The 12241-nt window shown below is 35.7% G+C and overlaps 2 protein-coding genes across 2 annotated transcripts; one reads left to right on the plus strand and one right to left on the minus strand.

Annotated features, from left to right (window-relative positions):
- Window positions 1-7380: 7380 nt before the first annotated feature.
- GCK72_023579 (uncharacterized protein) lies at window positions 7381-8518 on the plus strand (the record flags this gene model as incomplete). Its single annotated transcript, XM_053735454.1, has 7 exons — window positions 7381-7417; window positions 7479-7589; window positions 7642-7758; window positions 7876-8076; window positions 8176-8274; window positions 8318-8413; window positions 8463-8518. 7 exons carry the CDS (start codon window positions 7381-7383, stop codon window positions 8516-8518), a joined length of 717 nt encoding a protein of 238 aa, XP_053579020.1.
- Window positions 8519-9164: 646 nt separating this feature from the next.
- GCK72_023580 (uncharacterized protein) lies at window positions 9165-9527 on the minus strand (the record flags this gene model as incomplete). The annotated part of the gene is made up of 2 exons (XM_003109698.2): window positions 9165-9274; window positions 9326-9527. The coding sequence occupies 2 exons, from the start codon at window positions 9525-9527 to the stop codon at window positions 9165-9167; spliced, it is 312 nt and encodes a 103-aa protein (XP_003109746.2).
- Window positions 9528-12241: the final 2714 nt, after the last annotated feature.

A 12241-nucleotide genomic window follows, 5' to 3' on the forward strand; every position in this document is an offset into this window, starting at 1 on the left:
CTATCAAATATGTACGACTGGTAGAAGCAAGAGCTCTCCTACATCCTCTTCATTTAGAATATTGGGTTACGCCGTCTGTTCTCAGGAAATTGATACACAGTCACATCCCCATTTTCATCGAGAGTTCAAAGTTTTCCTTTCGATTACTTATTTCTGCAAAAAGCCACCAAACAAGGCAAGGTATGCCAAAAAATATCCGGTGGCTTGGCTAATAAAGTCGAATCAACAGCGTCTGATCCATCTTACGTGCTATTCAAAAAATATATATCCGAATCCGTATCAAGAAGGCAAAACAATAACAAAAAACCTTGGATTTGAAATGAATCGGGGTCCCAAAAGAATGCGAATACCACTTCAAAACTGACATGTAGTCTTATTGGGAATCAATGCGGGCAGCTGTTCAGTTGGTTTACTGTAGAGAATGAGAGCCTCTTTTCGATAGTGGGCGGTGCTTAAGAAATTGAATGTTTTGAGTGAATGGAAATGTCAGATGATGAAGATTGGATTGCGTGCCGTAGAAGGAGTACGTTTTTATGACTACATCAAATGCTGGACATAAAAAAACAAGAGAAGGACAATTATCTATACGAATTTTGGATTTGAAAATTATAGCATCCAAAATTACCAAATTTTGCAAAAAGGTCACTGTGATATTAGGAAATGTTCAGAGACATAGTATTGATTTAGCTCATCTCAACAGCAATCTATGATTAACTATTGTTTTGTATTCAAATTGAGACAAGTTCGTTTTGAAGATTGGAAATGATATCTAAAATTTCGAAACAAGAGTTCTAGAATTGCTAAAGTAATGTGTTTAAAGTAAAGTAATTTACAACGGAAAAAAGTAATTAAAGAGAAGACTGAAAACTCAACTAACAAAAATGCAACATTGTTAAAACATAAACTTGTGTCTTGTTACAAAAATCCTAAAACATTGAACCGTAATGAGATAAACGGCAAAAAATGACATGAGGAAAAAATCGAGCGATTCCTGAGGCTAGGCGGTGGATAGTGCGCATTCCGCGCGGAGAGCGGAGAAAGTGGTCCGCAATGGCCAGCGAGAGATTGAGATACGCAGGCATATCTAACATTTCTCGGACTTGGGAAGGGAAGAAAAAGGGAAACGAGGGAGTCGGAGGAGACAAGAAAGAGAATAAGAGAAGGAAGAGGCTAGTGTCCCGTCCGGAGAAAAAGAAGAGAGGAAGACCACCCCGAATCGCGCGAACATGCTGGTGGCTAACGGTGGAAAAATAGGAGGGAAACGGCCGGGACGGACTCTTTTTCTCTTCTCCTCCCGTTTGCCCTCCCGTTCCGCACAGCCTTCCACTACACTATTTTCTCCGACCTAACCGAATTGTGGAGCAAGTGAGTCCCACACTCTGCGACTCCTCCATTATGTGCATTGTCTGCACAATCAATGATTGAGTGACCAACAGAAGCTAGCCCAGCTCTAGCCAGAAGGAGCAGGAGCAGAGGCAGTAAAAGCTGGACGGACAGGCACCGCGCGGCGGCGGGCAGCTATCGGATAGCTCTCAGGAGGAGTCTGTCCGCACTTCAACCTTTTCCTCTCACTCTTCCTTCCTCAACACAAAAATTCTTCAGGAAAAACAGAAAAACGAGAGAGTGAAAAACGAGTGACCTTTCCCACGGATCGTTTTTACACACGTAACAAAAGTTGTCAAAAGGAAAAACCCGACGTCTTGGTCATTCCTTGTTGAGATTCATGGGGAAATGGATTTCTGTTCAAAATTTGTTTTGAGAAATTCAATCCCTAGATATTGGAGTTTTCATTCTGTTATGAATGAAAACCTGACTTCCTCAAGCAAAAAGTATAGCAAGTAATCCCTAAGAGATTGTTGATATAGGTTTGAATATATTATTATGTGATTAAAATATAAAGGGTTTAGGTTCTGAGAAGACAACCCGAAACTAGGTCTCCAAAATTTGTGAAGCATTTATCTTCATTTACGAGATAATAAACGTTGAACAAAATTTACGAGGGGAATCGTGAAATAAAGTTTCGACGAAAGGGTCATCGACAGATTTGAAGAATTTTGTGGGAGAATAGAGAGGTGGTGAATCGGCGGCTTCTTTTATGAATCACAAGAAAATTATTTACTTGTGTCAATGCACTCACACAACAGCCGCCGTTTCCAAAAACTATTTCAATGTGCTGGTTTGTACCAGTTGAGAATTTTTTGATCAAAAACTATCAGCAAGTTGGTCAGCACTAGACATCTGGGCAAAAAGTTCAAGTGGAGATTGAACACTAGTAAGTTGAAAAATGCGAATAATGGTATCTACAATCCTCTTGTACTTCAGGTTATTAAAATTTAAAAAAATATTAGATTTCACAAAAATAGAGGACAAAATCTATTCCTTTTGAGAAAGGAAGCAAAAAAATCAAATTTGAAAAAAATGAAATTAAAATATTCAAAAATACCAGAATTGAAAAACAAGTGAATAGAAAAAGAAGGTGTCAGGTTTCACAGGTGTACTGTGAGATTGGTATGTTTTGAGACCGCAAAACCGCTCTCAACCTCATCTATCCCTCCATTTCGACTGATCATCCATCTTTCGCCACAAACCTTCCAAGGTTACATTCCAAGCCAATCGGCACCTTGTATCCAACTGGCACTCACTCACCCGCTCCTCATTTCTTTGTTAGATGACTTGACCGGTTATAAATTTGAAACTCGCCAAAGGAAATGGAAGAAACGACAGACGGCGTGTGCCGGCCCAACAAGATTTACAGCTTTCTATAGAATCTGGTCGGATGAGGGTGAGATTGAGAGATACAACGGAATGAGGTGTCAGTTGTTTGAGTAATGAGGTAATGTAGTTAAAGGAATTTACATGTTTGGAAGATAAAAACTCTAAGGGGCTACTTGGTGGTTAAAGTATAGTGAATTTGCATTCAATAGTTTCCAAAAAGTTATAAAACCAGATAATCTCGTGGGAACAAGTTGAATCCGTATTGAACCAGTACCCTACATTATCTATTCTTATCTGCAGATAAGCCAAACTTTGATCTACACAAACATGACTTCGAATGAACGAAAGACCTCATTTTTCCTTTGACTTTCTTCTCGCGCAAAAATGGATTATCTTCGAGACGACCTACTATGTTTGAATGTGATAAAAGTGAGGAAGTAACCTCATATTCGGTGTTTTCAAGAGGAATATATGACTAGTAAAAAATCTCAAGAAGAATCCAGTAGGGATTTGGAATTTTCATGAAGAAAAAATATGTATTTGTTTGGAAACTCGAAGGTTTGAAAGTTCCTGCAACTTGAAAATGAAACGCGTAGCATGAAAAAGGCATTCAAAGAAGAATGAATATAAAGAAGACGTTTGCCTAATTGAGCATGTCAATAACACGGAACACGACCGACACCGTTTCTTTTAATCTGGTCGTACTTTTGATGCATGAATCTAATGTTTTGATAGCTTTTGTTGGCTAACGTTATTCAAATTCTTGGGAATCTGAGTCATCATCATTTGAAATAGTAAAGGAACATAGAGTTTATATCATGGATTAATTATTTTCTAAACCTATATCAAGATAATCTAGCTTATAAATTTTATGTTGAAAGTTTTCAAACACATTCTGAAGCGTCCATATGTTGATTTCTGAGCTGTTACATTGAGATGAACCACTAGCCTATAGCTCAGACCTATTTGAAAAATCATAGTGGATGTGTGTGGCACCAAATGACTTCATAAAATCTATACACCTCACTCCTTCTCTCTTCTTTTCTTTTCTTCTTCTCTTCCTTCTTTTTTACCAATCAGCATCTGTCATCGTTGGCGTCAAAAAGCGTTTTCGCATAAATTCACGCAAAATGTGTATACATTCAGTGCCGTTGCATCGTCGAAGCTCATTTTCTTATTCTTATTTACTCCGTGATTGTCATAAAAGAAGAACACTTTCAGACAAAACTAAATAAAAAAAAGAGTTTTTTTTGAGCTAAGATGTTTACAGAAACATGGAATAAGTGTTAGGATGAATGAAAAATGATATCATACTGAAAATGGAAATTGAATCAGAAAAGTTAACCTGAATATGCTATTCTATGTACATAGTTTCTATTCACCAAAGTTTCTGAGAAGTGTGCGAACGCACCCCTGTGAATAAACAGGGTTCGGTCGACCTAGATGGGAACAGTGATGAGATGAAATAGAAAAATAAAAACTAGGGTTGGTACCAAGTTTTATGGGTTGAATAATTCAAGTTGTACTAAAATGAACAAAAAATGTGAGCGAAAAGGGTGGGCTTTGCTCCCGCTTTTTTCTCGCGAACAATGGGAATTAGTAATCAAAAATGCAAGGCTTGGGAAAAAATAGGGCAAAGAAAATGGGAGATGAAATGGAAAAATAGGTTTGAATTGGGTGGAATGTATAGTTTTTTTTGGAACTTTGGCTGATCGACTCAATATTTCCTCAAAACTTTTCGACCGACATGTAACCTTCAGCTCTCATAAGAAAAGGAAAAGATGCGACCCAGAAAAAAGAAGATTGCAAAACAATTTCAAATTATTTTTGAGAAAAGAAAGCGACGGGGGTGTAGTCTAGGGCAAAAGCCAATTAGTCGAACGACATCAGGACGACATGAAAGCTAGAGAAGCATGGAAGAAAAAGAGAAGAGAAAGAAGATGTATGCAACTGAAAGTAGTTGAGAGAAATATTGAAATGAAAGTGACATTCAAACTGAAACAAGCAATCATCCCGAAATCTCATTATGGGTTGAAAGTTGAATGGTTGGGAGATTGAAGTTGAGAAAAATCGAGTTGAAAGTAGGAAATCTGAGAAATGCGTTTGTTTGCCTTCTCTTTTTATTACAACGTCATCTACATTTGCCATAGGTGGGAAGAGAACGAGTAAAGTGTTCGCAAGAAGGGGCAAATGTAAATAAACTATGTTGTAAGTAGTTATGGTAATAATACTAGTTGATCCGTCTTAGGTACTGTCTCTTTTCTGTAGAAGAACAATAACAAACATGCCCGAGAGGCAATCTAGTAGTAATAAGTCAATTGCCAGTGGGAACATGATGACCTTTGTTAGTGTACGAGGCCAGGTAATTATGTATGTTTTCTATTCATTATTATAGAGAACGTGGTTGATTTATTGGCACAATTTTGTTTTTTTCTAACCAATAATGACAATGTTGATGGTAGAGTAGGGTTTGAAACTTGAGTTATTTTTTAGAATTCAAATCATTTTAAACATGTGATCCAATCTCTATTGTTACAAAAATTCAACAATGAGTAGTAAAATATTATGTGAAGAAAACTCGGGCAGCTATCAGAAAACCAATAACGTCTAATGTTTGAAACACGGCTCACACTCTGATTACCGACAGAAAAAACATGATATGGACAAGAAATGATTGGAGTGACGGACGGATTAGAGCCGACAAAAAAACGAGTGCAATACCGAAACAGGAACTTTAAACATAGTGCACAATGTTCTTTTGAGGACTTACAAAGAGAAAAGATTGACTGTCCCGCGCACCAATTTGTGTGCAAGTCTTGTTTGTTTTTAAGATTACACCGACAATTTGAATCGTCGAACGATCGGTAGAAACTTATTACGAACCTTGGTCCATTGTCACAAAAATTAAGGAATTAGGTAGAATGAAACAGTAAAACATGAACTTGGGTAGAATAGCTGAATACAATCATGTTTCAATTAAAAATATGGAAGCTAGTGCCCATCTTCAATCATACGAAGGAATTATTTGAAAACGACTGCTCTTAAATACGGAACTGTTAAAATGTTTTATTTCGTGATTTATTTCATGTTTTGTGTCAGTATAGAATTTATTCATTTGTTTTTAGTGAGATTTTCAGAATGACTCATGTTGAAATTATGAAACGTGAAACATAGTGATAGTCTTATATCCGAAAATTGGACACTGGACCCCTCTGTACTAAAAAACAACAATAATTCAAAAGATTCAATTCAATTTCCTGGGTCTAGTATCCTAGTCATAGAGATTTTTGTTCAAAAAGTACTCAACAGGTATGTGTCTTCTTCTTTGAATCTTTGAAGTGCTGGCGTTAATGTTTCTCTCCAAGAATGTTCATGTTCCCGAACGACTAATCACACTCAAGGAAACACAAAACCGAACTTCTGCAGAATCAAAAACGAACCGAAAGTGAATTCCTCTCCAATATGCGTTGTGTAACACTTTTTATTTTTCTTATCTTATCATTTCATGAATTGATTGCTACTACCCTTTTTCATTTTTCTCTGTAGTGAGAAACGCCCGGGACAATGTCTTTCCTCACATGAAAATGTGAACTTTATCCGATATTTTTCATCCCGTATCTCTCATGGTGTAACTATTGGGTCCCTATCCCTCACAGTTTTTGTTTATGTTTAACCAATCGTGAACTATCATCAATTTTTCCACAAAGTTATTGAATTTCGTTGATATTCATAATCTAAACTCTCGTTATTCCACATAAACTGCGTGGAACCATATCACATATTTTTCTAACCTATTCTAAGTTTCAATATTTCTCTTATCATTCTTTTCATTTTCTCTCCAATCTGTCGACTTTTTCACACTGAACAGTTGTCTTTTGCTGATGGTGCGTTAGGTCGCAGACTTTTACTGGGAGTCTTAGAGAACATAAATCAAAAGAAAATTTGTCTGAAGTCTCGATGTGATACAGTCTTCGTTGCTCTTTATGACTTTCTCAGTGACTCTCCTTCACCATATTTTCAACCATTTGACTTATTCATCTTCCATTGTCGCGTTTTCACATTTCTTCTTATAGCTGTTATTTTTTCATCTTGGTATTCGACTCAGCTTTAAAGTGTTCAGCGTTTTGTTTTTACAGAGAAAATTCATAATGAAGCCGAGTAAAGAGAAAAGTGCTTTTCGTCCACTGAAAAGAAAGTTATGTGTCAATGGTTTAAAAACGCCAGATTACTATCCAGAAAGAGTTCCCACACCAATAACAGATCTCCCGATAAATGCACATCCATCGCCAATAAGTCCTCGTGAGTATAATAACTGATATTTATCAAAATTGATTTGACTAAATACTTTTTATGAAAGTTCCTAAAAATAAAACAGAAAATTGTATTGAAGATCCTGCACTTCTACCTCATCTCGCAATGTTTCCCGGATCTTCCGAATTGCCACTTGCAAACCTATCGTTCATTTTCAGCGCTGCAAATGGTTACGTTTCCACTTATTACTTTTACTCATAACAGACTCTTTCTAGAATTGATCCGAAAACATGAGGAAATGTATCGCACAATAGCTACACAAGAAGAAACAATTAAGGTTCTTACGGACCAAAGAAACCGTGGTTGGTGTAGACTCACTTTCGAACGTTTTTAACCAAGTCTTACGTTTCAGATATGGAAACCATCAAAATGCAGAAGCAAACCCAAGATGGTAACAAGAACATAACTACTTGTGCTGGTACTCAACAGTCAAATTAACTATATTTTTACAGAAATTGCATTGCTGTCAAGGATGGTGAGTGAACACGACAAAAAAATGAACAAAACAATAAAAGAAGCCGAAACGAATGTCACCAATAAGCTCGATAAAACAATCGAAGAATGTAAGAGTAATTTTTTGAGCAGTTTTCGATTTTACACAATACACTTTTACAGCTTCGAGCAACATCAGAGACTCAATATTGGTCTCCAATCGAACTTTTTTTGGCTTCCATTGTTCGACAATTAGTAATTTTGGTATTATTCACAACCAAGTCGCTTCTGTTGAACAAAGTGAGTTTAAACACCACAAAAACTTTTCTTGAGCTTCGTTCACTTTTTGGAGTACTGGCTGATAAAATTTTGGTTCAATTTTTCACCAAAGTTGTAAGCTCAAATTAAAACTTTTAGGTCTACAAGACATCAAGAACAACCAACAACAGTTTGAAGCATCAGTTGATGTTTGTAACAAAGAAACAAAGCAGTCACTTCAGGAAATTATGAAGAAGCATATGAATCTCCTAACTTCATACCAAGAGCGCATTTTGGAGAAAGATGCAATAATTGCTTCTTTCCAGCAACAAGTTGAAAAAAGTATGGTTCAAACCCAAGGTTAGTTTGAATTTTTTGAAAAAATTATGATTAGCTACCGATATTTGTTAGATGTAAGTTCTTTTACAATGTTCACATTGAAAACTGTTCATTTTCCAGAGTTGAAGTCTGTTTATGAAAGCAATTTGATGGAAAAAGACAAAGAAATTGCACTCCTAAAACACAGGCAAGAAAGAGAGCAGGAGACATTTAAAACAGGTTAGTTTTGAAACAATCCTAGATAAATCTAAACTTTTTGCAGAAATTGACCACCAGAAATCCATCAACTTGAGCATTTCTGAAGATAGTAACGCAAAACAAAATGAAATTGGGAATCTGAAAAAAGTGATTGAGAGAGGTTTGTAATGAAATTGCTAAACTTAGTTCATAAAAAAAAATGATTTAAGCCAGAACATTACTGGGTCCCAGAGCAAATCTTCTTGGAAAAAATCATACAGACTAGAACAGTATTCAGTTTCCAAAAATTGTGCTAGCTTTGGATAGCAAAATAACAGTTTTGCGTCCACAATTGAATTCAATTCTACTTGTTTTCTGTTTTTCCAGTACATTTATTTGTCATATTATTCTACAATCTTTATTGTATGTGACTAATTTTTATAAATTTTAATGTCTCACATAATTTAAATTTTCTGATAAAAACATGTGAAATTTGTTACCAGTTGTATGATTACCGTTGTTTTTGAAGGAAGTTGCCTGTCGCAGAAGTAGATAAGGTATTTTCTTTAGACAGAAGCATGGCGTTTTCTTTCACTATGTGGGGACAATATGAAGTTTGACACTTTTTGTTATTCTGTCGACATACCAATAAGTTGGATTCCATTTTCATTTTGTTTCTCAAATAACATGTGAACAAGATAAAAGACAAGAAATGAAAAAAAAGGGGACGGAGAAAGTCATAAAAAGCTCATAGAAAAATTAAAATTAGTGTGAGGACTTCTTATGGAAGCTAACGGAAGAAATGGTAAGTACAAATATAATTTTGGAGTTCAAAATAATATTTGAAACAATAGAAAAAAAGGACATGTTAAAATGCAAGTATAGTTCAGTCGTGAAATATCAAAAATACGGAGAAACTGATGAGTGAAAGTTTAATCCAATTGATCGTCGTCATGTAGTTGTGGCGGTGTTCCTCTCCTAGAGTCAATCAATTTGAGAGCCGCTGTCAGTTGTTCGTCTTTCTCACGGATTTCATCCTCTTCTGGAAACGAGTTATTTTTGACAAACTAGTTATTTTTGAGAAATAACTCACTGTTTTTGAGAATTCTGGTCAGCTCCCCCAAAACCAAACAATAGAATGTTACTGCAATTTCATCACCCAAGCTCTTCTGTGTGTTGATTGTTTCAAGCAAGTTTATGCGTTCTTTCAGCTGACCGATTATTTTTTCTTGAACTTTAATTTGCTTCACTAATTCTTTGTTGCATTCTGGATGGTCATCGTGATCATTAGGCATTATCGAGATCTGCAAAATAAAACTATCTGATTGAGAAAGAAGTGAAAAGGAGAGTATTATTCAGAAATGTGTATTCGAAAATCTAGAAAGAGGCAATGAACCTAATTTTAGAATGGCTCGCTAGAGCGCACAAAATAATATGGCAGAGAAACTCGTAGTTTGAGAAGGTCTATTGAAATAAGTAGGATGTTTATGATAGGAAAGGACCTGAGAGAGTAGGTTGCCATGGTTATCAATATTCACGCTCTTACACATATAATTTCTGGTCACAATTTTGGTTTTTCAATTGTTCACATAGGATGCGAGTTAGGTGATAAAAACATAAAAGTTCAGAAATAGATATTGGAATTTATGGCTAAGCAGGAGATGTTAGAAAACAATAAACCTCAAGTACGTCTTCAGATGAATGGATAAACACAGTTCCAGTTTCACGTCCCAGAAAGTAGATGAAAGATTTTGGTAATTTCATCGGATCACGATTTGATTCCAGGTTTACGCGCCTTTTTCTAACGCAATTGTCAGGCTTATGTTAATATTAATTTCAATAATGAAGTAGCTCTTCGAATCGTTCGACATTGACATCTTTTCCCACTGAAACGACTGGATTGTTTGGTTTTTCCGAAGCTTCCTCCCGTTGACGTTTTTAATTAAAAATTATTGATGTGATTATGTTTGCAGACCAGTCTTGTTGCTAACGAGCTCTGTTTATTGTTTTGGAGCAAACTCTGAAATTTTGATTGTTCAAAGCACTCATTTTCGAAATTGTAGAATTTGAAAATTACTAAACAAGCAACTCATATGGATTCGTTTCATCAATTTATAGGTTCAATAAACTCAATCTAATTTTATACGTAAAACAAAAAAATACTGACAAAGAATACAAAAACACCGAAAGTATAAACAACAAAAACAACTAGAATGAAGAAGAAAAGGAACGATATGAGAACGTAGAAATAGCGACCGGTATCAAGAGAAAATTAGAAAGGAAGACCAGTGGTGACAACATGATAGAGGTCAAATGAGGACTTTGGTTCTCTATGAAATTGATCGTTTGTTGATTATTGGTGAAGTTTGTAATGACGCGATTTCTTTGTTTCGTACTGGTTAATTTATAAGATAACGTTTATCGATGTCAGTTTGGGACAGAATGAAAACGGGATACCGAAGATAAAACCACAACAACTTTTCCAATAGATTTGGCTTCGTCCGCATGTTGGTGCCATTTGGTCATCACTCGAAAATTCTACAGAACTTTCAGGCGGTTGCTTGCCAGAAGAATGCTTTTCGATACCACGTATCTGAAAGTTCCCATTACGATTGTTTCTCATCTTCTTTCCACTCATTTGTTTATTGTTGCCCAGGTTAGCATGTAAATTCAACTTAATTTAAAATGTTATCTTCTTCACAAGACCAGAATCATTAGATTTATACTCCGATCCATCTTCTGTGCATTATTATGTAGCAGACGGTATGACGTTCTGATTTTCGCTTCTTCTGTACACTGTCTTCAAACGCTTTTGGTTTCTGCAGTCTTCCTCAATTGTTCTCAGCACAATAACGCGAGTTTGGTTATGATATTTTTTTCAAAACTGTATAACTTGAAGATTTTAACAATCACAGATGTCTTGGTTCGTGAATTTTGTTGTTTGTTGCACGTGACTCGGGAGTTTAGTTCTGAACGTACATTTCATCATTTTTTCATAGTCTTACCTCAAGATATTTAATCTTGAATTTGTTAACATTCTACATTATTTTTACTTTTTTGAAGTTTTCAATGTTCTCAATTTTCTTTAATTGAAAACATGTATTTTTTCTTCCAGTAAGTGCTAGACATGAGTGATGTTTTGTTTCTAAAAAAGTTAAATGTATTATGAACGAACTAGTAAGTTTGAATTGATTCATTTTCAACGTGTTTTGTATATGAATTTCATGACATTGACGATATCTTGATGTTATCCGTGACCCACAATGACGCCCAAATGATATCCTGAAAATTTAGTTGGACATAACATTCTTTTCAAACTTTTTCGAATGTGATATTAATATCTCCGCCCCTCTTTCTATTATTTCATATGTTCTGCCTCTCCTTCAACTACGGATGTTTTTTCGTCTCTTCTTGTCGAAAAAAAATTTATGCTCGAAGTACACTCGTCATCCATGATTATCATACACCATATTTGAGTATTCCTACTAAAATCCAGTTATTTTCTTGAATCGCTCAAAATCGTTGATATTCAATCTGGTAATTACGAGAACTCGTACTTGTATATTTTTTGCGTTTGTTCCATGACACTTGGGTCTCTGCAAGAATATTACATTCCCGTGATATTCAAATTCCCAGAAGAACAATGGTATGAGCAAAGAAACAGTCATAAACCATAAGGACTGTCTAGCTGGTGGCGGTGGACTGGCGGGCGGAAATCGATATTTGTGTGTATGCCAAACGCGCTCTCTGGGGAACGGCAGATTTATTTTTCTGTGTCTCTCGTCCATACACGCCAACAGCGTTTTTCGTCGTATTGATTCTTGTTCCTTCTATCATTTTACCTTTCCGTATGAGAAGAAGTTTTGAAAATAATAGTGTAATCCTCTTCCGAATTTCCTGTTTCATTTTTCTAAATTTGATCTAAAACTTCGAATTTCGAGCAATATTTGGCAAAAATTGATTTAAGTCAAGTTTATATGTTTTAAAGATAGGATAACGCACTTAAAAA

The sequence above is a fragment of the Caenorhabditis remanei genome, chromosome X (assembly GCF_010183535.1).
Source record: "Caenorhabditis remanei strain PX506 chromosome X, whole genome shotgun sequence".
NCBI lineage: Eukaryota > Metazoa > Nematoda > Chromadorea > Rhabditida > Rhabditidae > Caenorhabditis > Caenorhabditis remanei.